Source organism: Mus pahari, chromosome 5 (assembly GCF_900095145.1).
Source record: "Mus pahari chromosome 5, PAHARI_EIJ_v1.1, whole genome shotgun sequence".
Lineage (NCBI taxonomy): Eukaryota > Metazoa > Chordata > Mammalia > Rodentia > Muridae > Mus > Mus pahari.
Window position 1 is genome coordinate 45,330,857 of NC_034594.1, and position 27,201 is coordinate 45,358,057.

The window sequence follows — 27,201 nt, forward strand, 5'->3', positions numbered from 1 at the left end:
GTGTGTGTGTGTGTGTGTGTGTGTGTGTGTGTGTGTGTGTGTCTGTTGGTTTGATTTGGTTTGGTTTGGTTTTTTTGTTTTGATTGGGGGCTAGTTTTTTTGGTTTTTTTATTTGGTGTGGTTTGGTTTGGTTTGTTTCTTGGTTTTGGTTTTCGGGTTTGGTTTGGTTTGGTTTGGTTTGGTTTGGTTTGGTTTGGGGTTTGGGTTTGGTTTTTGGGTTTGGTTTGGTTTGGTTTGGTTCAGTTTAGGGGTTTGGTTTTGGTTTTGGTTTTTGGCTTTGTTTGGTTTGGTTTGTTCCAATTCTCTGGTTGTAAGGTAAGGATTGATTTGCTGTTCATGGTCAGAAACACAGCAAATCTCAATCCTGATAAATGGACAACCAGGGCTTTGAAGCATACCGCATGTTCTCTGTCATGGGTTTAATTGTACTGTTAAAGGAGTAAGGAGTGTAGCAATGCTGACTTGAAAAGATATTACCCTGATTTTGAAAGTCACCTGAGCAAACTATGATTGAGCAAATAAACCATTTTCCATGTTTCATCGCTGAGTCTATGAAATGACTTCCAAATGATAAACATAGTAAGCAGTATTTCTATATTAAAATAGAAAAACTGGACATTGAGTGTAGGGAATATAATTTTTGCTTGTAGGCCGAGCTGAGCAATGAGCCCAGGACCTTGTTCATGCTAAACAAGCACTCTACTGTGAGACATGTACCTGGCCTATGAATTTTTTTTTCAATTAGATGTTCTTATTTGGCCTCGATGTTTAAGGGGAAAGGGGCACCCTGAGATACATCATTTTCTTTTTAGATAATAAGGTAAGCTATATATACTATTTCCTTTATAAATACCATAGGTCAAATAGTTGATAGACTATGTTTTTCCCTTGGAACATGTCTCGTTTAAGTGCCCAAACTTGTCACCTTCCTTTAAAAAATGGCTATTGACTATTTTCAGCTCAAAAAGCAAAGATTTGAAACTACAATCTTGAAAAGACTGGAATGGAGGTTGGAATGTAGCTCAGTGTAGTCTCACTGCCTGGATGTGTAAGACCTTGGGTTTAATGCTCAGTAGTGAAATATCAAACCCCTGGACTGCAGGCGCTGTTCATGGTGCTTTTATGAAGTGCAGCACACATGTCGATATATGAAAACTGGTTTATCCTTTCTTTTCTCTCCAACTCCTCTTTTGCCTAATATGGGGTTTATAGATACACACCAAATGAGCTGTAAAAATTGACCTTTTCCACAAAAAAATAAAGCACTATGTTAACACAGGATCACAAATCGTGTTAGATGTCCTTATTTCATTAAGAAACAAATGGTTAAATTTGCTACCCAAAATGTAGCCACTATGTGAATTATATTTTAGGTGGAAAAGTTCACTTAGTTGAGATATCAATCATCCTCTGCCTCCATGCAATCAACAGCCAGCCTGTTGTAAGAAAATATTCCCTGCTTAATATTATCCATGGACTGCATTTAACTTGTACATCTGATCCAAGTACTTGGATGTGGTTGGTGTCAGATGTCTCCTTTCTCTTTGTTACTTATAAATTAGCATTCTATAACCAGTATCAGTTCACAAATTTGAATTTAGTATATTTTAGTGAGAAAATATATCTTCCATTGTATATTACGTTGAGAAAATACTGAGCATTTCTTAACTGAAATAACAAGCTCTGAGCCTTCTGGGCCTTCAGTAACAATGCCTTCAGCTCTCCTGTGTGGCAAAGAGAAGGCAGAAGCTCTAGACAAGCACAAGACCACACTAGTTACCAGATCTGAGGGAAAATAAGGTAACCAGTTATGTCAAAGTATTTTATAAGCAGTATTTTATTATAACATTGAGGTGGTCTTAATTACAATATTGAGATATCCCTTCCATTATGGCCTGCAGATTTTCAGATAAGACACTAATTAGTGTAGTTCAGTATTAAAAACTTCTCTTTCTATGAGCTTTGTTGAGATAAGTAACTTTACCCCTTTGCTTCATGTTACATTTACCAATTATATAACAAAACAGAAGTGGAGGAGAAGCAGAGATGGGTTCTTTAGCTTCTTTGGACTTTTTTTCCCTTTACCTTTTCTTCCATACTCCTTAAACACTCTTGAGGGATGGGAGGGGATGGAAGGGGATGGGAGGTCCCCATAGATGTTGGGCATCAGTAGTTCATCCGTGTGAATGGAATTGAAACAAGTCAGAGAAACCAGGCAATCTCAGATAACCTCTTAAAAACAGAAACCAGTTAATTATCATGGACATGGTTTCCTATGAAAGTCACAGGGTTTTCTAGGAGATCTGAGTTTCCATAGCCTCAGGTCGCACCATAAATCTCTACCATAGGATTCTGATCCCCATACTAAATCAGGGTCTGTCTGTGATTATAGAGTATAGCATGAGTTACAGTATCATCTTCCTACCCAACTACCCTGAAAAAAGTTTAGAAGTAAATACATAAGCCTTCTGTCAACTTTCTCACCTCTGTCTCCTTAGTTTCTTCGTCATGTCCATGGGCACAGACTTGTATATAATATGCTCTTCACCCTCTTTGCCCGTGCCAAGCCCATTCACCAACCTACTAAGCATGCCTACCTTGATGACATCCTCTCTCTCATTTCACCCTACTAGTCCATCAAAGTGCAGGTACTGGTATCTTTCTTATCTTTTTTCTTATCTCAAGGGATAAGTATGGTAATAGAGATTGAAAAAAGTAAGCAAAATTGAAGCAACGTCATCACTGTAAAATTTTATTTTTTAGCTCTCCTGGATATATTTTGAGTGTCATTTTTAAGTTTATACAAATATTTTTGATTACTACTGTTTATTTCTAACATATCTTGCATAATGAACCATTTATAACCGTAAGAACGGTTAAAGGGATACTTTCATCAGTCCAGAAGAAAGATTAGTCATTACTTTAGAATATTTTGACATGTAGAAAATTTTAGAAATCTATCAAATGTTTTATTTTCATAATTATATTAAGCTCCAGTAGCAATATTAGACTTTATGGGGTTTTTTTCCTACTTAAAACTGTGCTCTTGGAAAATCATTCCAGTTTGCTAACAATTGGCCATAGCAGAATGCATTTAACAATCTTAACTCATGCTTGTTTGGAAGTTTCCAGTAGAGAGATCCACTTTACATTGTACTGTGGCTGAACTTTTAACTATATTATTAATAATAGAAGGGTTGCTTGCATATATACCTCTCCTCTCATATTTCAACATTTTTTACCATAGGTATTTCAATTCTCATAATGTCATTGATTTCATTGTACTTTTAAAGATTTTGAACCATGGTTTTTTATATATATATATATATATATATATATATATATATATATATNTATATATATATATATATATATATATATATATATATATATATATGTGTGTGTGTGTGTGTGTGTGTGTGTGTGTGTATGTATATATATATATGTGTGTGTATAACTATAATTTGAAAAAATATAAAGAACTACTATAAGTAACTTATAATCAAGTCCCTCAAGTGCTGCTAGAAAGAAAATATGAGTGAACAGTATTTTACACAGTGACTATGTCTAAATAAAACCTGTGGTTAGAATATGGACAATCACTGATGTAAGACTGTAGCTTATGAAGGAAAGCTGATGTCTCTGGTGAGAATGGCACCTTCAGTCTCAGAAATAGGTTAGGACTGAACAGTCCATCAAACTACACTTATACAGAAGTCATGTTGCCTTCCCCCACACAGTTTGAGTGTACTCTATGATATATGTGATCAAAGTAATTTTCCTATAAAGGAATTCTTAAATTATATAAGATCTCCCAAAACTTAGTCAAGTTATGAAGCAAGGGAGAGGAAGCAAGTGTTCACTAACTTAATGGTTTCAACCATATTATTATAGCATAGGATATAGAATAGAATAGAAGACAGCTGTGTTTAGATAACTGGTAAAGACTGTTTCTGACATGAAGGGAATTTATATTTCAAAATCTCATCCCAATGACTCTTTTTTAAAAAAAAAAAAATCTAGATTATTTTCCATTTATTATCATAGCACCTCCCTTAGGATGACATTACTCTTAGCATACAATACTTACCTTCACTCCTGGTACCCCAGCTCCTGTGTCATCCAAACAGAAACAAAGCTTGTATAAATCAATGTTAACACATGCAGATGGGAATGCATGTGTGCACACATGTATGCTTTGTTTATTCCACAGTTATTCTTCTAAAGGATAGATTTATTCAAGGTCTCACCATTTTACTGATAATTTATCTTCACAGTAATGTTTCTAATGATGCTTTACGGTGTAGAATGTTAAGCCTTAGTAGAAAAGACACTACAAGTTTTCAAAAGTCTGCAAAGAGTAGTACAAGTTTTAATATGATTTCACATAGAACATTTAAATCCATTATTTGGCATTATCAATCCCTCGGTGACAAAATGCTCATATTTAATTTGTTGGAATTAAAGCTGTTTGAAATTTTTAGGAAGTAAGTTCTTTATTAAATTTATGTTCATCAGTTAATTTAGATCTGTGAAATATACTTGACTTAATTATCAAATTTCTCATAGATTTGCTGTAAGTAGCAACATAAGTATATATAAGTATGGTAGTCAGCCCACCAAACTTTAAGCTAGAACATATAAGTATAAAACTAGATTGGGATCATAGTCACTTAATTATGAGTCTTTTGCTCAAATACTATTCCTTCTATTTCCTTCTGGGCCACTACATTTAGAAAGAAACCATCCCAGTATATGTGCTGTTTCTATCTATGCTTGTGTAGTTCCTTTTGACTCAATACCTTAGCATCCTTTGGTTGTAGTGTCCTGTCACTGGTATTTATCTTAGTTTGCTACACCTTTCTCCTTCACCAATTTTGAAGGCCAGGGCAGTCAAATCTGTGGGGACTTTGCTTGAGTATGTGAAGGAGTAATCTAGGAAAGATTATGACATTGAACACATAGGTTGAGGTAGAGAGATTCTGGGGGATGGAGCAATGGTTCAGCAATTAAGAGCGGGATGTGTATTGTTCTTACAGAGGACCTGAATTCAGCTCCCAGCACCCAATCAGATGACTCACAACCGACGCCAATTCCTGTTACAGGGGATCCAGTGTCTCTGGCCCCAGTGGACCCTGCTATGATTTGCACAGAAATACACACGTACATGTAATTTTTTCATAAACATAATTTTATTTTATTTTTTTAAAGAGAAGGGGAACTCTCCCTCTAATCATAATCTCGTCTTGTTTAGCCATGAATATCAAACAGGAGTGTCCACAGAAGAACCAATCAAAAATCTGTGGCCACTGAGGGAAACTTAGAAAGTAGAAAACCAAAATGTTTACCCAAGGAACTGAAGGGGTCTGCAACCCTATAGGTGAAACAACGATATGAACTAACCAGTACCCCGTGAGCTCGTGTCTCTAGCTGCATATGTAGCAGAAGATGGCCTAGTCAGCCATCGTTGGGAAGAGATGCCCCTTGGTCTTGCAAACTTTATATGCCCCATACAGGGGAACTCCAGGGCCAAGAAGTGGGAGTGGGTGGGCAGGGGAGCAGGGTATAGGGGACATTTGGGATAGCATTTGAAATGTAAATAAAGAAAATATCTAATAAAATAAGTTAAAATATAAAGGGCTGTATTGATTGATGCAAATTAAAAAAAAGAAAAAAGAAAAACAAAACGTGACCTTCAGTAAGATTACCCTATGTGTAAACAGTTCAAAGACAGTTGTGTTCAGGGGTGCCATGTCTTATCTTTATATCTCCCAGGAATGGCTCAGCATCCTTACAGCATCTACAGCAGATGCAAAGTAAACTCCCTTAAAAAACAAACAAACAAAAATAAAAATCCCTGAACTTCGATGTGATTTCTTTTCTAAAATGTTTCTGTCTTTATAAGTTGACTTTCCTCACAATGCATTTGGCGCTTTAAATAAGGTGGGAACTTTGTTTCTATCAGCATATCTTTAGGAGAAAAGGTGAAGGGAAAAGGCTGCAGATCAAAGATGTGTAGCTGTTGTGATGCTGTGCATAGGTAGAAGTCTCAATACTGTTCTGCCAGCCTCCTTAATTAATGCAAAGATTCCAGGGAAACAAACAAACAAAATCCTCCAACCATCTGCTCTTTAAATGCTTTCCTCACCAGCTAATTCAAGGAAATACTTTCAGAAGAGCCATTTACTCTCCAAATTAAGCAAGAAAAAGCAAGGAATTTTCCCTTTTTTCTTTCCTCTTGATGAATTTATGGAGGCTGTGTGTTTAGCAGAGCACATCGAACTACACAGTGCTTTCCTTGTTGACTAGATTCCACCACCAGCAGCAGCAGCAGCAACAGCAGCAGCAATTAACATTGGTTTCCTAGGCAACCATCTCGTACCCAACTGAGAAAAACCTTTTTGACAGGAGCATTCTGTCTTAAATTGTTTTGTTTTCCTTTTTCACCAAGTGTATGGTAGACTTATATGTCATTTCTTTTAACACGCCATTATCATACCCACGATGCTCCAAAGCAGAAGCACTTAGTGGTTTCTCTTTCCATATGGTTGAATTTACTGTCGATGCATCTTGGTTCACTTTTAACAAGCTGCAAGAAATCAACAAGAATATGTGTCCAAGCATATGCCAAATTGCTTGCATTTTGCATTCACCGTCTAACTGGTGAACCATTGCTTGTACAAGAAGGCCCAGCTGCTCCTGATTCAAATCCACAGGCTGCTTATTCAACAATTATTGGGTCAACCAACAAGGTTACTTAAGAAACAGCTTAGAATTTTCAGAGCTACTGAGAGATTGTCAACTCTACCAATTTCACTAATTAACTGGGTTTTAATATATCAATATCACAGCAACCAATGTGTAAAGACGTGCTAAGCACAGATCCTGGGCCTGCCTTTAAAATTTTGCCATGATTAAGACTGGGAACAAAAAGGCCCTAGCAGTGGTGTAGTGTGAATTACCTCCTGGAGGGAAACAAAGGGCTGGAACAGCTGAAAATGCTGGGCTGTGCAGTGGAACACTGGTTCAGGGTTAATTTACATATATTTTATAACTGGCATAAGTCTGATATATTGTCTGGTACCCAGAACCAGGCATTGAAACAAGGAGGTATTTCAAATGTTTTCCTCCATGGTAGTATACTACTTACTTCTATGTTCCTTGGACTATATCTTCATTGGATGAATTTATTGGGCTACCCAACAATCAACGACTTTACTTTGTAAAAAGATATAAGATAAATTAGATTCAGGGAAGTTATGCTTAATGTTTTCCTTCCAGAAAGTGTGTAATCAGATCTACTCATTGGGTTCATTTGTTTGCTCATTTGACTGTCTGTCCTTCCTTCCTTCTTTCCTTCCTTCCTTCCTTTCTTTGTCACAAATTTTTCTTACAAACTTTTCTTAGCTATGTCCTGACGGTACAGCCAAGCTATTTTCATTATGCATGGAAATTCTCTCATTGTCATGTTGACATTAATGATAAAATAAAGATTATCATAAGGTTAACATTCAAATACTAGTCAAATACTAGTAACTTCTTAATAACTTACATTAAAGGACAGTTATCCCATAAATAGATTAAAAAAAAAAAAGATAGATGGGTTGTTGAGTGAGTGGATTGGTGGGCAGATAGATAAATGTGTAGAAGCATTAGATATATATGTAGGATGAAGGAAAAATATCATACATGATTCAATGTAGGAAAATCATATGCATATACCTAAGATAAAAATCATAGTTTTCATAATTTATTGCTATTATTCTGATTTTATGATTGTCATGCTTCATGTTTTGTGCTTCTCCGGTACATTTATTCTTAAACTCCCCTAATTTACCCAAACCCTAAGTGAATTTGTTTTTATCCCAGGAGCCAGGCAGGAGCAGAGAGGTAGAGTCTACCCAGGGGAGCTCTGATTGCATTTCTTCTGGGATAAAGCCATCTCTTACTCCGTAGGGAAAACTACAATTGCTGTCCTGTTGATAAATTTCTTTGCTTTGTTGAAGGATGGTTGTAAATTTGCTAGACCAAATGAAACTCTTAGAGTTCCTGTTCATGGTCATATATTTCCAAATACACTATGAAAATTTAAATAGAAGGTATATTATATTCCATTTGAAAACTATTATTATTTATTAATATTACAAACAACTAGTTTGGTTGTTCAGTTAAACCAGTATAAAATTGACTTCCTCCTATATTATCAACTTATTCTTTTAAAAGCATGTATTTTTTTTTTTTATCAAAAATAGGTGTTGAGAATTGAACCCAAGATCTTAATTAAGTGAAACAAATGCTGTATCACTATATCTTTAGCTCCTGGCAAATTCTTTTTTTTTTTTTTTATTTTTAAGTCATTTGTACTCTTTCTGAATTTTTCCCCCAATAATTTTTTTTTTAATTTCCTTTACATCCCAATCACAGCCCCCCCCCTTTCAGTCCCAACCTTACAAATCCCTCCCTCATTGTTCTCTTCCCTTCTGGTCAGATAAGGGGGAGCCTCCCTTGGGTATCACCCCACCCTGGTCCCAACAAAACTAGGAACACCCTCTCCCACTGAAACCCAACCAGGTAGTGCCATTAGGGGAAGGGTATCCAATGACAGGGAACAGAGACCAAGGGGTGCCACATGAGAGCCAACCCCAGACACTATACATAATACTCTGCTATGCTTGCAGACAAGAACCTAGCATAACTGTCTCCTGTGAGGCTTCATCCTGGTAAATTCCTTTAAAAGTAAAAGTTTGTCAAGCTTTCTCAGATCACATTCAAATTATTTTCTGACAATTAGAATTAAACATATAGAAAAATCAAATCACGTCATTCTTAAGTTATGCCCAGTTGTGAACCAGAAATATGTTTGCAAATTAGTTTTCTCTCAACCAAAAAATAATGAAATTAAAATTTCCGGTGATTCTTTTTCCAAAATAAACTGAAACTAAATTACTGCTGACCAATGAAACACGATATTGAGGATACGGTACGTTTGGTGTAGGAGGAATGTGACTGCCTTGGCCAGAGGCCTCAGGTTCTCTCCTTACTGTCTCTTCTCACACTGTTTTAAAACCCCTTCATAATAAAATGGCCACAGTATTATTTTTGGCTATTTTGTATGGATACATTCTTTATGTATCAAGTTCCATTATGTTATAAACAATTAAAGTAATTCTCAATTGATACCAACATGCAGTCCTACATAAAAGCCTGAAATGCTGATACATTTCTCAGTTATAATTTTATCACACAAGCTAATGATACTTGTGCTTTTTTTTTATTTTCCCAAATAAAGAAAGCTTTAATTAGTATTTTAAAATTTTTAGACTAGGAAAATTAATTAACACTCAAGCACTTGGGGTTCTAATTTAAAAGATACTGTTGTGAAATATGTCAAATTCTTCCAAAGTATATGAAGTAATTATGCATTTGTGAAGTTGGCAACTATAGTGTCCAGTATGGATTGCTTCTAGTTTATGTAAATAATATGAACAAAAACTTTTATGTTCATTTTCCCCCCTTTCACTAAATAAATAAATTGTGTTAAGTATCCTTCCAGTCTAGCAAATAACTCAGTGACAAAGGCTTGTGTGCCTAGCAAAAGAAATCATCTGGGACTGTGGGTGTTTTCCCAGTAGTAAGTGACATGTGTTAGCACAGTTTCCTGTGAGCTCTGCTAGGTGCCTCAGGAGGACATTAAATTGTACATTAATGCCAATAGGAAGACCCACGAAGGGTCTAGAAGACAAGGTCCCATGCTGTCCCAATGTCGACTATCTTTATTCTACCTCTTGGTTTACTCTCAATTTCCCATAAAACATTGGGACCCTAGAAGAAACTTTCTCAATTGATTAGTTTTAAATATTAAACTTGTTCTGAACAATTAATGTGTCTGTGAATTCTCTAATCCTAAAATTATTTTTTTTAATACCATTGAGCAATTCTTGGAGCTACCTTATTAGACCCCTGGTCATTATATGTTCTTTCACTGCTTTTCTTTGCAGAGGAGGTGTCTGCAAGGATAGTCCAAGTAGTCACAGCTGAAGCTGTAGCAGTCCTGAAAGGTGAACAAGAGAAGGAAGCCCAACAAAAGGACCAGCCTACAGCTCTGCCTTTAGGTAAATGAGAAGAGCCTAACACAGGGCAAGCATTTGTTGCCCCTGTCACAGTATAAAGTATACATGCTGAAGAGATATATTCTTCTTTGTATATACTTTGTATATATGTCATTCACCTGTCACCTCTACTAGAAGCAGAAGGACTTGTTGAGCCCTCGGTGGCTTCACTGGGATGTTTTGGCCAGTTTTAGGGTGAAAAACCTGGTGTTAGATGTGATGACCCTCCCTTTATTTACTAAATAGGGATTTTTATGGCTCCATGCACGTAAAGAAAGTGAACTGAAACTTCACTTACAAATGACAGTCTCTCCTCATGGATTCATCAACACAAATCCAGTAGCTAAAGATCTGATAGAATCGTCAGTGACTTGAATCACATAGGAGAGACAGACCATGTGATTTGAGAATTGTCTAAGGGCACTTCAATAGCCTTGCCCTTTCCCATGGTCGTAAATGCCCTTTAGTGCCATGGTGGTATGTAACACATAATCACTGAGAAGGGCACTCAGCCAAGGTTTGCTGCCATGCACAGAGAGATAGATTGATCCAGAATTTAAATATAGATATGTAAGTAGATATATAAATACATAGATGCATACATGATAGGTCATAGATGCAATGATAAATTACAAATTCATAAATGATTGATGGATTGATTGATTGACTGATACATAACATACATAATACATACATACATACATAATTTGTATATGCAGCTATGTATCTTCGATGTGTCTGATAGATACAGACACATGGAAGATACATAGCTGCATGTACAAATTATAGAGAATTGATAGATCATATACAATGGAAGAAGACTTTTAGGATTCAGTGTATCTGTTTCATAGATACAATGCCCAATATGCCAAATTGCATGGCTTCTAAATCCTAAAAAATTTTACAATTTTATATAGTTCAATGTATCGTTAATATTTGTTTTCCTGATTAAGAGTTCTTGAAATGTCTACTAAAAATAAACCATAAGAATATCTTTCTTCCCTTGATTAAGAGCTTAGATTATACTCAGTGTGTGTCAATCTGGGTGTCTTGATTATCAAGGACTAGGTTTCTCATGAGTAGAAATGGGTAAAGTTACTAACTTAAAACATTAACCTTTAATCTAGCACTCACTCCTGTTCTTGGTTAGCTGCAATAAAACTCAAGTTTTAAAATGTTAAACCTTAATAATATGTGGCACAAATTTTAAAGAGTCAAGGCACTATACACTGTTGTCACAAAGCCACCGCTACTAAGTTATCCACTGTATTGTGAAACTTCAATTCACATAGTCTATAAAATAGATTCAGCTACTGGCATTAATTGAGAACTATTTCCCTTGAAGTCCCTTCCTTGAATAGGAAGGTAAGTGTTCAGGAGGATATCAGATCTTTTCCCACCACACGAATTCACTGGAACACCAAAGCCGAAGGTGGCTCAGCTCCCACTCATTGAGTAGAGCTTGTCCGATGAGTACCAAAGTCTGTACCAACTTCACTTTTCCTTTCTGAACACTAAAGAGAAAGGAAATTTCACCTTAAACTGAGGGTAAAGTGTTACTGAAAATGTTTATCAAATAATATTCTATGAATGATCAATACAACATCTATCTAGACCTAGCAGAACATTCAAACATTGTTGTTTTTAATTAGACAATTCTAATCCAAACCACAATGCTTACCTGGATGTATTTTAATGTGGTATCTCAGGGCTAAATGAAACACATTATTAATTTTATAACTACAACTTGTGACTGAATTTGTTTTCATGTGTATCTAATTCATTCTTATGGAGAAAATGGCTTTAAAAGTACAGAGTGTTTATCTTCTAAGATGTTAACATGTAAATCATGTAAGAGATAGAGTTTCATGAGAGCCTGTTTGTAGACTGGAAGACCACTGGACTGACAGAATTAATTATTCTCTCTCATTTCCTCATTTTTAACCTGTAGCAGCCGAAGAAACAGCTAATCTGCCACCTTCCCCACCACCATCGCCAGCCTCAGAACAAACAGCCGCAGTGGGAGAAGGTAAGGGCTTCTTTAGCCTTGCAGGGTCGAGTCTTTCAAAAAGCACAAATAATCAACTCTAGTTCACAGCCAGGGATGCTGGTGACAGGTAATAATGCAGACCAAAGCTGATACTGCTTCAGGTAATCAAGAAAATAGGCGTGTGACCGAAAACAGAATCACTTTTCTACGTAAAAAAATAAAATTAGGAATATGGTGAATAAATAAATAAATGGGAACATTGAGTGTGTGAAGAAAACTTTGTGTCCAAGTTGCTAGAATAAGTATAAGCAGTTAACTTTATGTGGAGATGTTAGACAGACATGATACAATCCTTTTACGACTGAAAAGAAATAAGAGATATAACCCCCATGACGGTGGGAGTCAGTATTTTCTTATGGAAGTGTCATAAATTTTGTATTCCACTCACTGTTACATTGCTGAGAACGTCCCCAGGCCCTGCCCCATAGCAAACTCTCAACACATATTAATGAATACAGCACAAAGCTTATGAATGAACAGATACGGAGAGCAGTGGACCAGGAGCCGAGAGCACGTGGCTGCTTCCCCACTGAGACCTGCTACTCTCCATGAATACATTTATGCACTTACTCCATGTCAGCATTTTAGCTCTCATTGACAATCACAGGGATGCTCTGAAGAACATCCATTCAGAATTTGAGATGAGAGGCACTCTATTACACAGCGGCGGCCTTTTGCTGAGCCTTGGAAGACTCATGGAAGCTAGCTGAGCTAAGAGGAACACCAGTGGCTTGCTCTCAGTTTCATACACTAATACAATTTTTATTTCTTTTCTTCCTTCATTTACTCTTCTTTTGTTCTTTTTGTCACTTCATATCATCATCATGTAAAAGATGCATAATGTTGATCACTAAGTATCATTTTATAATTTGTAATCTGATTCACTTCAATATTTCCTAAATACAGGAAGCTGAATTTCTCAGCTATATTTTGTTAACTCTGAGATATATTATTTTTAGTCACAGATTTATAAACACTACCTTTTCTTTTTTTAGCAAGTCTTTTCTTAATTGAGACTACCCTTCTCTTGACTTGATACTTGAAATAACATTAAACAAGCAAAATCATTATATGAGGGGGAAAAAGATTTGGCAAATGTAGTTAGTATGTAACAGCTATTAGTTATTAGTCTCCTTAAATGTGATTTATAATATCATTCATACATCTGAAAGACTTATTTGAACTTGTGTTTGGTCATCTAGGCCATATTTACTGAACACCTACAGTGAGTGTACCAGGGGCTTTTCAAATTCTGAGCAAATACTTGAGACTAAAACCTACATAATCCCTGCCTTCAAAAGGGATAACTGCATGGAGAACAGGAATGCTGTAAATTGGCTTACAAATATTTCAACTGGATTATCTCTATGAACAATAAGGACAGCAGACTCCAGAAAGAACAGCAAGGGAATCCTTCTTTTACTGTATGGCCAGTTCCAAAATAAGAGAAAATGTTGGTACATCACAGATGAGAAAGGCAGTGCAGAGGAGACAAGATGCACAGTTGGATACTGATAGATGAAAAGAGGCCATGTTCTAGGGCAGAAGACTATGGCTAATATGTAGGGAGAAAAGGAGAAAGGACTAAGAAAATGGAGAGAGGGTAGTTTGGGCCAAGGGCCTAGATTTCATTCTAGATGCAGTAAGAAGCTATGTGTGACAATTGTACACCTCTCGTGTCATTGACAATGTTTCTGAGCTCCTACTTAGAACCATTAGAGTGCTGGAGAATCCTCTTAAGCCAGAGAGAACTATGATGTTGACAGGCCTGACCCCCTCCAAAAGTCTGCTGAAGGTAGAATGGTTATTGACTCCTCTCACTCAATGGGAGGTGTAGCAGACAAAGGACGATGATTCCTCCTACCCATCCAGGATGCACCTAATGTCCTCCTTCCAGAAAACACAATAAAGAAGACATGGGCTCATTTCCATCTCAGTTACTCAGTTGTCAGCATGTCAGGGTGTAAAGAATTTGCCTTCCCCAAATCATGCCTCTGCAATCAGGGAAGACACTAGCTCCCTTCTCATCACAAACAAATCAGAGTTGCTTTCCAACCTCCTTTTGTATTTTCCATTTGTTTTTTTTTTTTTCAAAAGAGACATTAAAGTACATAAAGACCTAATGATAGGTCACCGTATTTCGAGTTATATAAAAATATAGATGTATGTCTATTAATTAAAAGGCACATGATAATCTCATCTTTAATATGTGAAAGGATCTATTGATCCTTTATCTCAAGCCACAAAAAAATTAATATGCAACAAGTAACAGATTTCTAAAAAAAAAAAAAAGAGAGAGAGAGAGAGAGAATAGTTTAAAAACAAGCTAGTCACAGGCCCCAGGAAAAGAAGGAACTGTTTGATTTCTTACTCAAGTTTTCAATGAGATTCTAAAGTCTCAGCCTAGTGTACTACTCACAACAGATCTGCTGGGTAAGGGAACAGGTGGACTTCATTGCTTTGTCTACAAGATTTTTTTTTCTTTCATTTCCTAAACACAAACTGTCACAGCAGCTTTGAGGGCATAAGGACAGCCACAGTCTGACCTTGTATGGAAATGGAAGAGCTTGCTTATATTCAAGTTGAGTGAATGGGTGGCTCTAAGAACATACTTCCTTCTTCTTAAATATCAGAAATATTTTTTAAAAAATTGCCTAACCAAAGGGAAAGCTTACACTGAAAATAATTTGATGTTCACTTTAGAAACATCCCTGTATGGTAATTAGTGTAATATCAGTATTCCTAGAATATGTGCCTATTGGGGGATACATTGATTTTATTGACAGAAGAATTTGACAAGTATCTCACCTAGGAAGAAGACCACGGTGATGCTATGCAGGACTCTGTTAGTTAAAATGCCTTCTCACTAACTGTCTTACCTCCTTGATAAAGCCTTAACATCTGTCCTTTGGCCTGAAACGTTAGAACATGGAAGCCTGTACAAATACAAGAATATACTCTGAACCAGGGATCCTTCTGCCTTGTCAGGTTGGATCCAGAATTCTCGGTGTTATTTTCCAGTTATTTCCCATGGATATAGCAATCTAATCATTCCTAGCTGAAAGTAGTTTCTCTCCATGTCATTCAGTGGTGGGAGTTACCATCAGGAAACTGAGGAATCTTTGGTCAAAGTTTGCAAAATAGAGAAAGACTCGGAGATGGTAAAGAACATTGTACATGGGGGTCAGCTGCCCACTGCTTAGGGCCACAGCAATCATTAGTCCTTGATCCTCCATGAAACCCAGTTTCTCATAAATGTGACTAAAAATTTGTGCCAAAATGGTCTGACAAACCACAGCTGAGTTTGAAGTAACAAGTCATAGTTTTGCCCAATATAAAATTTTAAATGTGTTAATAATACATTTAAATAAAAGCAAACCACAAGAAAATTACTCCTGAGTTAAAACCAGCTAAACTTCAGTTCTGAAGTTTGTAGTTAAGTAAAAGTGCTCTGTGGAAAAGGCCAGGACTCACAAGGTCATCCTGTTCTTTTATATGTCACATGGTTAACAAGTAGATTTTTTTTTTTATCATGAAAACAGTTTTTGAAAGCATGTTTTCTTAGCATTAAAGAAAATGCACTTGATTAGCACCTTAAGCCATGAAAGTTGCTCATACAGTGAGTTCAAATTCTCCCTAAGTTTCTCAACTCCAAGTTCAAATATTAAATTAAGGTAAAGAAGAGAATTTGAAACTGAGTATCTGGAAGACATGTATATAGTCACAGGCAGTGTCAGTAAACAGCGCTTGCCCCGAAGCCCGGCAACCTGAGTCTAACCCTGAGGACCCACACTGTAGAAGGAGAGACCCAAGTTGTCCTCTGACCTCCATGTGCATACCACAGTGTGCACCCAACTTGTGCAAATGCACGAACGTGCGTGCGTGCACACACACACACACACACACACGCGCGCGCGCGCGCACATACACGCATGCATGCATGATATGTAAATAAATAAAAATTTAATAGGATGTTTTATATGATCGTACATCATGCTTGGCAGTTTCACAAATATCTTCTCATTTGTTTCTCCCAGCAACTTAGAGATAAAAAGATGTACGTGTTTTGTCAGAGATATCATTTTTTACATCTGGATAAATGACTTGGCTAGAATTTATATCTAATTACGAATCAGCATCCTCCAACTAATTCCCTGAAGCTGTCTCCTTAGGGTTGTTGATAGAAGACTGTGAAAGTCCCTTGCCTTCAAATAGTTCTGTTGGAAGCTATTGCTCTTGTGTCAATTTTTATAAAAGTTCTCTCAACTACATACTCTATTCTATATTCATGCATTCATTTGTTTGTTTGTTTTTAATTATTTACCCATCCCTAATGGGTGGTAAAAAGCATTTGCCATGCACAGTTCATCGCTCTAACAAATGGGACTCTTGCACTATTCATGCTTAGCCATCCCCACCCCCAATGGCCCCCCTGCCACTCCAACTCCACGCACCACTTCCTGGCTTAGCTCTGAAGTTCCCATCATAGATGCTATCCACTCACAAGTTCTGAGCAGAAACTTGGAGTTCTTAGAGCACACAGTCCTAGGAGAGAGGTCTGGACTTGGCCAAGTGTCCCTTAAGAGACTGCCTTAATGAAAAGATAGAGGCTAAGGAGAAATGGTCTTTCCCCTGGAGCCATTAAAGCTCCATACAAACCCACAGATGTTTCTGCCCTTTTGGGGATTAGGATAAGTATTCATAGTAGAAAACTGTCACTTCTTTTAATTTATTACAGACTTCTGAGCTGTTTTTATGTCTTGGCACTTAAAACAGGACAGTGATGACCAGAGAGGCCGAATGCTTCAGTAAGGTTGAACCATCCTTGAGTTCACCATCACCTCTTCACTACCAGCTCTCAGTTCTCAGTATTGGCGCTTGCGTTGTAGCCTTCTTTGCTTCCCAGAAAGCGAACGTTGAAATGCAGAGAAATGCATATCTCACTTTTACTTACTTGATGGCCCATGACGTTGCTTGAACAGCTTAGACATTTTATAAGTAACTTGCATTCATGAGAAGCCTGAGGGGGGTCACTGGGGAACACGTGACTGACAGGGACACATCACAAACCCAGAACTACCATCTAGTTTCTGTTGTAGACAGATCCTGAAAAGCTATCTGCTCAGCTGATACTAAGCATATAGCAAACGCCATGGGGGTCTCTCTCATGGTATACTAAATACCATGGCTGACAAGTTTCTGAGCATCCAGTCAGAAACAACATCCCTGGAACTATCAATAGCTTGTTGGTTGATTAATAACGAACATGCTGAAGGGAGTAAAAGCATTCTGTCTCTAAGTACTATTTTAATATCCTCATACTTTCAAACCTATTTCCAGTTTCCAATACTTGGCCGTCGAACAAAGTTACAGTCCTTAAAATACAGTGCATTTGCAAAACAGTGCCATAACACCACAGGTTTAAAGTTGAAAGGTTAACTGCACAAAGAGATACTATAGGTTTTGGTTGTGTTCTGAGGGTGACAAACTTTTACTTGGGTCTAGATATAAAGGAATAGTGATTAGTGACAACCCTAGTAACTTGGACATAAGTCTGAGAGACAGCATCTATATCAAAAGACAAATGGGGTTCATCCAAAATGTTCCTAATTCTCATTGACTCAGAGAAGAGTCCAAATACGCCTAAGCAGATTAATCTGCAATGTGACCTTAAAGAAATGTATTGCTTTCTGGTTGAAATCATTACCTGAAACTGAAATTAACCCAAATGCTAAGTATTTATATGTGATTAGATAATAAAAGTTTCAAACAGAAGCCTTTTTTCCCCCAGTAACTGATCATACCATGCTATCCTCAACAATGTGTCTCTTCCTTAATTTCTATTCTATTGATGCATGACTTAGAATGCACATTTAGGAAGGAGGTTCTTTCAAAGAATGCGCTTGTTTTGTGACACTTTGTTTCTGTTCCAATATTTCCTTGTGGTTATTCTGAATTACTGGAGGGGAATGTGCAGATAATTTCTATTTCTCAGCAGGGCTCTCGATGCTTTTTTATTTTCTTAGATGGATGGCAAAATTTCCTTAAGTGGTAGTTTGAATTAAGTACCCAGGAAAGCATACACTGTTCACTAGTTCCCATCATCCATCAGCTCAGTCTGTCTCAGTCCCTCCCATCCAGCTGTGCTGCTATGGTGACCCTCTCTGTGTCCTTCTGTAGGTGTCTGTCTCGTCTGTCTGATCTCATGTCTGTCTTGTCCAGTTCTCCCTGCAGTTTCTTCCTATGTGTCTGTTTGTAGATGAAGGGGCTGAGGATCAAGTGGGCCCTCTACACAGGTTCCCCAGCCATGAGTCTGCCACCAGCGGGGAGAGGCGTAGGCTCCTAGCCCCCTCCATCTCCGTGTCTGTGCCTGATGATGAGCCTTACAATTCCGATGAGGAGTACTATGAGCATCCTCTGTTCAGCTCAGAATGGACTAGTGTGCCCCCCAGTGTCACAGCGCAGAGCGCACAGGCCCACTTAGGCCAGAAGAAAGGTGAACAGGACCATGGGCTTGCGCTCTTTTGCTCCCCCTCCCAGCCTGCAGCTCTGTCCACATACATCACCACCACGTTCAGTGTGCTTTCCTGTGGGGGGCGGTGGGGAGCCTTGGCCTGTTTTGTCCATATGAAAGTGAAGTCCCTATATAAGGATTTATCCATTGAAGTGCCTTAAAATTTGTAACACGAAACAAGCACTTCCTTTATTTTATTTTATTTTTTTTCATTATTGTTCCTATGAGATGGGAAGGGAAAAGAAAAGGGAACAAGAAATAAATCAATTAAAGTATGATGCTTTTTTGTTTCTTTCAAATACATTATCTGGTAAGAGCATATTATTTACCTAACCTGAAGAAGCTGATGCTAATATTATTGGTTTTCCCCCTTGGATGTGGACTCTGACTAGGGCCAGCCTTAAATGGAAGCCACCTTTTTACTACTATTATCAAACACTTGATCTTAAAAAAAAAAAAAAAAGAAAGAAAGAAAGAAAGAAAGAAAGAAAAGAAAGAATAAAGAACCTACTTAGAGCAGGAAAAATGCTATGGGGTGAATTTATATCTACACATCAATAAGTCAGAAACTGCGGCAGAGGCTTCCAAGGCATCTGTACCCAGATGAGCACCTTACCACAGGTGAGAGGAAAAGAAGGGTTTGACTCAGAGCCTTTGTTCATAAAGCTGTGTGCTACCTGTGTATAATTGACTATCCGGAAAGTGATATTAAGTAATGGTAATTCACTATGTGTTCAGTTTCAACAGGGGAGATACATACATACATACATACATACATACATACATACATACGGACAGAAATGTTCTCAGGTGAGGACAGTAACTTGCTAGGTACAGAAGAGCTCCCCATGTAGGACAATGTGTGGTGATAAAACATGGGACAGGCAAGTCCACAGCAGCGAGGAATCCACTTGCAGCTCACCAGTCACATTCATGACAGTGAGCATCCCCCAAAGTCCTTTTGCAAACCAGTGAGCTCCAACAGCTCTGATACCCTAAGAAATAAATCCAGCACAATATATCCTTTCCACAGAGTGAACTAAAAGTGAGAAAATTCTGTGGGAGGTTTCTAATTAAGAGGTAGGTAAAGGGGACACGAACAGACCTAATTCGAAATTTTAAATGTTCAGGCCAAAATATTACATAGATTTGAAAACCTGTAAGTTAAGTTGTCTATATTTCATTAGTAAGCTGGCCTTGGTGAAGTTTGATATGTTTAAAGTTCTTTTAACTAGAGTCAAAAATCTGTGCACCACAAAGGAATTCCTAAATAATAAGGAAGAATTGGAATTTTTAAAATGTCCCTTACAAATTTAAATTACAGATACACAAATATCTGCATGGTGTCTGGAGAGATGGCTCAATGGTTATGAGCACTGACTGTTCTTCCAGAGGTCCTTAGTTCAATTCCCAGCAACCACATGGATGTTCACAACAGTCTGCAATGGTATCTGATGCCCTCTTCTGGTGTGTCTAAAGACAGCTACAATATACTCATATATATATATATATATATATATATATATATATATATATATATATATTATACTCATATATATAATATTTATACTCATATGCATAAAATTAATAGATATAAAAAACAAGTATCTGCATGGTAAACATGTAACGATAGATGAGGTTCAAGGTGTTACTATTTCTTCAAAAAGAAAATTCCTTCCCTCCCCATCTGTAGTGTTTCCCACGGGGCCTTTTGCACAATGTCCAAATTGTTTATGGAAATACCTTAAGAAACTTCCCACTGCAGACTTCTAAAACAGCTTCCTTTCATTTATCAAAGGGTAAAGTGGATTTACTTATTTTTGTGGCGGTTTGAATTGTAAATGAGAGAGAAATGAATAAAATAATTCATGGCCTTCAGAAGCTGTTTGCATTTCAAGGCTGACTTTTTTTCCTGTGTTATTTACACTTTCAGGGGATATTTTTGGCAATCTGGAAGCCTCTCCATTATCTTTGCTGAGTGGTTTTATGTTGAATTGCATAGTAAGATTGTATTGCTGATATGGGCTCATTCTCTTAGTAACTATACACGAACTATTACTGACTAAGTAAAATGCAAACAATTGTATATAAGGAAAAGATACTTCTGTAAATGATAAAGTCTTGAAGTTAAAAGGTATTTTGCTTCCAATAGTTATTTTTCTAAGCATCACATAATTCAATGGAGGCAACATAAGCTGACATTCATAGCCCTTCCTTAGAAATATTATATCCAGAGTGCTCTGATGGACCCAGTGATAAGTGTTAAGCAAGTGAGTAGGTATCACTTTGAGGCTAAGCCCATTTTTTTCCTAAAATTGTTTTGCAAAGATTATACATTTCTAAACCAAGCAGTCAGGAATGCTTATGTAGGGACTTCCTCCATTGGAGAAAACAGCCCCTGTCTAACCAATTGGAAAGCCTTTCTCAGGACAGCAGTACATCTTTCTTCTCACCACCATGTGTTGGGGCAACACCATCCTCTCTAACAGCCAGCAAGCCATCTCCATTGCTCACTGTACTGCCATTCCCACTGAGGATGATGAAACCACAGAACCCTTTCAGCTCTCCAGTTTTAAAATGTGGAGTACAGCCTTTTAATTAGAGTCTTAAAAGGCCCTTCTATCAGCATATTATACATCATAGTTTTCCAGCGAGTACATAATGTGTCTGTCGTTCGGTTATTAATTTGCTCATCCAGATGGGAAAGGAAAAAAAAATACGCCTGATGCGGCGGAGAGTTTATACAAATGGAGCTGAAAGTGTTCCATGAATAATAGTTCTGTCCTCTTGTGTGTTGTTCTGTGGTCATGATGTCAACATCTTTTTCATCCCCAAGAAGAAACTCTAGAGGGTACGATGGCTGAGAAAATGAAGCCGGCTGCCCTTCCTGGGAATGAGTGTGGGGCTGCTAAACCCTCAGACAACCCCCAGGGCCTCAGTGAGGGCCGAGCGGAATCTAGCGCAGAGGCACAGATAGTTCCAGAAGACAGTGCCCTGGCAGGGGCTCCTCATGAGAAAAGTGTTAAAGAGGTCACGGAGGTGGCTCCTGAAGTAAAAATCCCTTCCTCTGCCAAGGAAGGTGTGTGTCTGTCAGGATTTGCATGCCTGCTGCAAATGCTGCGCTGCCCGTGGATCTCACTAAGCGAATGCCTTTCCAACGCTGGTCCAACCCGCTGGGTCTTCTCATGATCATAAGACTACCATTTGGGCTTCAAAAGCAGAGAGTGTGGCTTGCGCAGGTGCCGTGAGAGCTTGGTGCCCCCCCCCCCCCCCCCCGCTGCTGCTGGTTGTTCTTTGCCATGATACAATACGCTTTGCCGCAGGCTGATGATGCTGTGTGAACTCTTCTTGATTTATCCCCTCCCTCCTCATCGCCAGTGTTTGCCAGTCACATTGCTAATACATGTATTATTTTGTTTTTATGTTTTGGGACAGCAATCCATATGCTTTTCTTTTCAGACCCTAGAGCTGGATTTTCGCATACACAGGCTTAAATGATAAGATCGCTTTTGTTTGCAGCCGCAAAGTGTTTTGTTTTTATGCTTCTACAAATGCTGGTTTGGTTTCCTTCAGAGACCCTGTTGGTGCTCCTCTTGTCGTTGTCTCTCCACGGCAGCCAACCCCTTTATCATGCCTGTGTCGCTTGAGTTTCCATTCATCTAGCCTTCATTACAAGTTTAAATATTTTGTTGCTCTCATTACAACAGGACACACAAATCTATCAGATCATACTAACACCATCTTTAAGAGAGTCACTGTCAAATTGGTCCAGATGACACCTAGCTCTAGTGACCACAGGAAAAGATTTAAAATATAACTGGAACTCCAGAAACTCTTGCATTGGCATATCAATAAAATCAAGAGCACACCATTTATTTGATGCAAAGATTATCTGGGGCAAATACTAGCCACTGTGTTGCTAGCTGGCCATGTCCTAGGAATGAAATTAGGACCCTGGGGATATTATGATAGTTGACTCTTGAAAAATGTCTTGCTCTTGTGACTACCCATTATAATCTAGAATCCATGCTGGGAATTAAAATTTTAGATTGAGTGCCTACTGGCTCATTACTTCTTAAGCCATGTATATAAAATTGACATCAAATATTTACTTTAATCTCTGCTATCTTCTAAAATTTTTATGGCAGTAACTTTTAGTTTGTCCATATGGATCCTTCTAATTTTTCATCAAGTACATAAAACTGCTAATATTTTTATCATTATGTATTTATTGGCATTTCCTCTATGGCTTGCCAGTGAGAAAATTTGCACTATTCAGTAAATATCCTTCATATACATGTTATAGTACCCTATAGCTTTTATTAATGAAATGAAGATGGTTCTTCATTTTCCAAGTAATTATGCACTATACACTGTTTAGAAGTGACTAAAATAGACAAAAAGAATAAGTAGCCTAAGGCCAACTCTTTCTATAACTCATTTAGAACAGGACTTCACTCCGTGCTAGGACATACAGATTCCAGTCCTGACATTCCCATGCTCATTTTTCAGTGGGCAGCATGCTTGCATGGTCCATAGCTTCCCTCTTCCTTTCCCATTCATTTCCTACCTGTAAATATGACTTTAAGCTAAGTGCCTGAAAGCTGTTGCCTATTATCTGATTTGAAAATCAACTCGATTACTTCAGATTTACTTACAGCCTCGAAGATGGAATTCCCTGAGCAGCAGAAATTTCCTTCCTCATTCGCTGAGCCTTTAGACAAGGGAGAAATGGAGTTTAAGATGCCAAGTAAGCCTGGTGAAGACTTTGAACATGCTGCCTTAGTTCCTGATACAAGTAAAAAACCCCAGGATAAAAACGATCTCCAAGGCATGGAAGGAGAAAAGTTGCCTCCAGCTCCACTTGTGCAGACTTTCGGTACCAACCTGGAAGACAGGAAACAAAGCACAGGACCAAGCATAGCAATGCCTAGCATTGGCCTCCCGGCAGAGCCCCCAGCTCCAAAAGAGCCGAAAGACTGGTTCATCGAAATGCCCACGGAATCGAAGAAGGATGAATGGGGTTTAGCTGCCCCAATCTCTCCTGGCCCCTTGACACCCATGAGGGAAAAAGATGTGCTAGAGGATATCCCAAGATGGGAAGGGAAGCAGTTTGACTCTCCCATGCCAAGCCCCTTTCATGGTGGAAGTTTCACTCTTCCCTTAGACACTATGAAGAATGAGAGAGTCTCAGAAGGGCCACGACCCTTCGCGCCTGTCTTCTTCCAATCAGATGACAGAGTGTCTCTGCAGGACTCCAGTGCTCTAGCTACTGCCAAAGAGAGTTCTAAAGATGAGGAGCCACAGAAAGATAAAGCAGACAAAGTGGCAGATGTCCCCATCTCAGAAGTTACCACTTTACTGGGAAATGTTCATTGCCCAGTTGTGGAAGGCTATGTCGGGGAGAACATTTCGGGAGAAGAAAAGGGTACCATGGATCAAGAGAAAAAGGAGACGTCTGCGCCCAGTGTACAGGAACCTACACTCGCTGAAACTGAACCACAGACAAAGCTAGAAGAGAAATCAACTGTTTCCATTGAAGAAGCTGTGGCAAAAGAAGAGGAATCCTTGAAATTAAGCGATGATAAAACAGGTGTAATCCAGACTTCCACCGAGCAGTCTTTCTCCAAGGAAGACCAGAAAGGCCAAGGACACACAATTGATGAGTTAAAACAAGACTCCTTCCCTGTAAGTCTGGAACAAGCAGTTACAGATGCAGCCATGACCTCCAAGACCTTGGGAGAAGTTACATCGGAGCCAGAGGCAGTAAGTGAAAGCAGAGAAACCCAGGGACTTTTTGAAGAGAAAGCAGCTGACAAAAATAAGCTTGAAGGAGCTGGGTCTGCGACAATAGCCGAGGTGGAGATGCCGTTTTATGAAGATAAGTCAGGGATGTCCAAGTACTTTGAAACATCTGCATCGAAAGAAGACATGACTAGAAGCGCTGAGTTGGGCAGTGATTACTATGAGCTGAGTGACTCGAGAGGAAGTGCCCAGGAATCTCTGGATACTGTATCTCCCAAGAACCAACATGATGAAAAGGAACTTCAGGCAAAAGCATCCGAGCCTAGTCCTCCAGCACAGGAAGCAGGGTACAGCACTCTTGCCCAGAGTTATACACCTGATCATCCATCTGAGTTACCGGAAGAACCAAGTTCTCCTCAAGAGAGAATGTTCACTATTGACCCCAAAGTTTATGGGGAGAAAAGGGACCTTCATAGTAAGAATAAGGATGATCTGACACTTAGTCGAAGCTTAGGGCTCGGTGGAAGGTCTGCAATAGAACAAAGAAGCATGTCTATCAACTTGCCTATGTCTTGCCTTGATTCCATTGCCCTTGGGTTTAACTTTGGCCGGGGCCATGATCTTTCCCCTCTGGCTTCTGATATTCTAACCAACACTAGCGGAAGCATGGACGAAGGGGATGATTACCTGCCCCCCACCACACCTGCAGTGGAGAAGATCCCTTGCTTTCCAATAGAGAGCAAAGAGGAAGAAGATAAGGCAGAGCAAGCAAAAGTGACCGGAGGGCAAACTACCCAAGTTGAGACATCCCCCGAGTCACCCTTCCCAGCCAAAGAATATTACAAAAATGGTACTGTCATGGCCCCGGACCTGCCCGAGATGCTAGATCTGGCAGGAACCAGGTCCAGATTAGCTTCTGTGAGTGCAGATGCTGAGGTTGCCAGGAGGAAATCAGTCCCATCAGAGGCTGTGGTTGCAGAGAGTAGTACCAGTTTGCCACCTGTCGCTGATGAAAGCCCAGTCGCTGTAAAACCAGACAGTCAACTTGAAGACATGGGATACTGTGTGTTCAACAAGTATACAGTCCCTCTCCCATCACCAGTTCAAGACAGTGAGAATTTGTCAGGAGAGAGTGGTTCATTTTATGAAGGAACCGATGACAAAGTCCGTAGGGATTTGGCCACCGACCTTTCACTAATTGAAGTAAAACTTGCAGCTGCTGGAAGAGTCAAAGATGAGTTCACTGCTGAAAAAGAGGCAACTCCACCCACTTCTGCTGACAAATCAGGACCGAGTAGGGAGTTTGACCATGACAGGAAAGCTAATGACAAGCTGGATACTGTCCTAGAAAAGAGTGAAGAGCATATTGATTCAAAAGAACATGTCAAGGAGTCAGAAGAGATTGGGGATAAAGTAGAGCTCTTTGGATTAGGTATAACCTATGATCAAGCCTCCACCAAAGAACTGATAACAACTAAAGAACCATCACCTGAGAAAACAGAGAAAGGTCTCAGTTCAGTGCCAGAGGTAGCTGAGGTCGAGCCAACCACAAAAGCTGATCAAGGTCTAGATTTTGCTGCAAAGAAAGCTGAGCCAAGTCAGTTAGATATAAAAGTCAGTGACTTTGGGCAGATGGCTTCTGGGATGAATGTAGATGCTGGGAAAGCCATAGAGCTTAAGTTTGAGGTTGCTCAGGAGCTGACGCTCTCATCCGAAGCACCTCAAGAAGCAGATTCTTTCATGGGTGTTGAATCCGGCCCCACCAAGGAAGGGGTCAAAGTCAATGAAACAGAAGTCAAGGAGAAGGTGACAAAGCCTGACCTGGTGCATCAGGAGGCTGTAGACAAAGAAGAGTCCTATGAGTCTAGCGGTGAGCATGAAAGCCTCGCTATGGAGTCCCTAAAGCCTGATGAGAGCAAGAAAGAAACATCTCCAGAGACATCACTGATTCAAGATGAAGTTGCCCTCAAGCTGTCTGTAGAAATCCCTTGCCCACCTCCAGTTTCCGAAGCTGATTCATCCACTGATGAGAAGGGTGAGGTCCAGATGGAATTCATTCAGCTGCCAAAGGAAGAGAGCACAGAGGCTCCGGATATACCTGCCATACCTTCTGATGACACCCAGCCACAGCCTGAAGCAACTGTGTCCGAACCAGCAGAGGTCCCAAGTGAGGAAGAAGAGATAGAAGCTGGGGGAGAGTATGACAAACTGCTCTTCCGCTCAGATACCCTCCAGATCTCTGACCTGCTTGTTCCAGGAAGTAGGGAGGAGTTTGTGGAGACCTGCCCAGGTGAGCACAAAGGTGTGGTTGAGTCTGTGGTGACCATCGAGGATGATTTCATCACCGTAGTACAAACCACGACGGATGAGGGGGAGTCGGGGTCCCACAGTGTGCGTTTTGCAGCTCCAGCTCAGCCTGAGGAAGAAAGAAGACCATGCCCTCACGATGAAGAGCTTGAAGTAGAGATGGCAGCAGAAGCCCAGGCAGAACCCAAGGATGGCTCTCCAGATGCTCCAGCTACCCCTGAGAAAGAGGAAGTTGCGTACTCAGAATATAAAACAGAAACCTACGACGATTACAAAGACGAGACCACCATTGATGACTCCATTATGGACGCCGACAGCCTGTGGGTGGACACTCAAGGTGTGCCTCTTTTTCAATCTTCTCCCAAATAAGACCCAGTAGTAGCCTAGTGGGGAATTTGGTTTTCACTCTAAACATTTAAAGAATAAGTATAATAGTCTCTATTTACTTTACATTGTGTTAAGTATGTGAAGGGTTT

General features: G+C 39.1%; 1 protein-coding gene across 10 annotated transcripts in view; it reads left to right on the forward strand.

Moving 5' to 3' along the window:
* The window catches only part of Map2 (microtubule associated protein 2), a 252,376-nt gene that overhangs the window by 199,409 nt on the left and 25,766 nt on the right, over positions 1-27,201 (forward strand). For 6 of the 10 annotated variants that reach the window (XM_029538732.1, XM_029538734.1, XM_029538736.1 and 3 more), the window contains 3 exons: positions 9,999-10,112; positions 12,061-12,138; positions 23,322-27,062. In XM_029538732.1, the coding sequence (XP_029394592.1) occupies positions 9,999-10,112; positions 12,061-12,138; positions 23,322-27,062 (3,933 nt within the window). The remainder of the gene's footprint in view (positions 1-9,998; positions 10,113-12,060; positions 12,139-23,321; positions 27,063-27,201) is intronic. The other 4 variants (XM_029538735.1, XM_029538737.1, XM_021198956.2 and 1 more) reach the window with 2 other exon arrangements.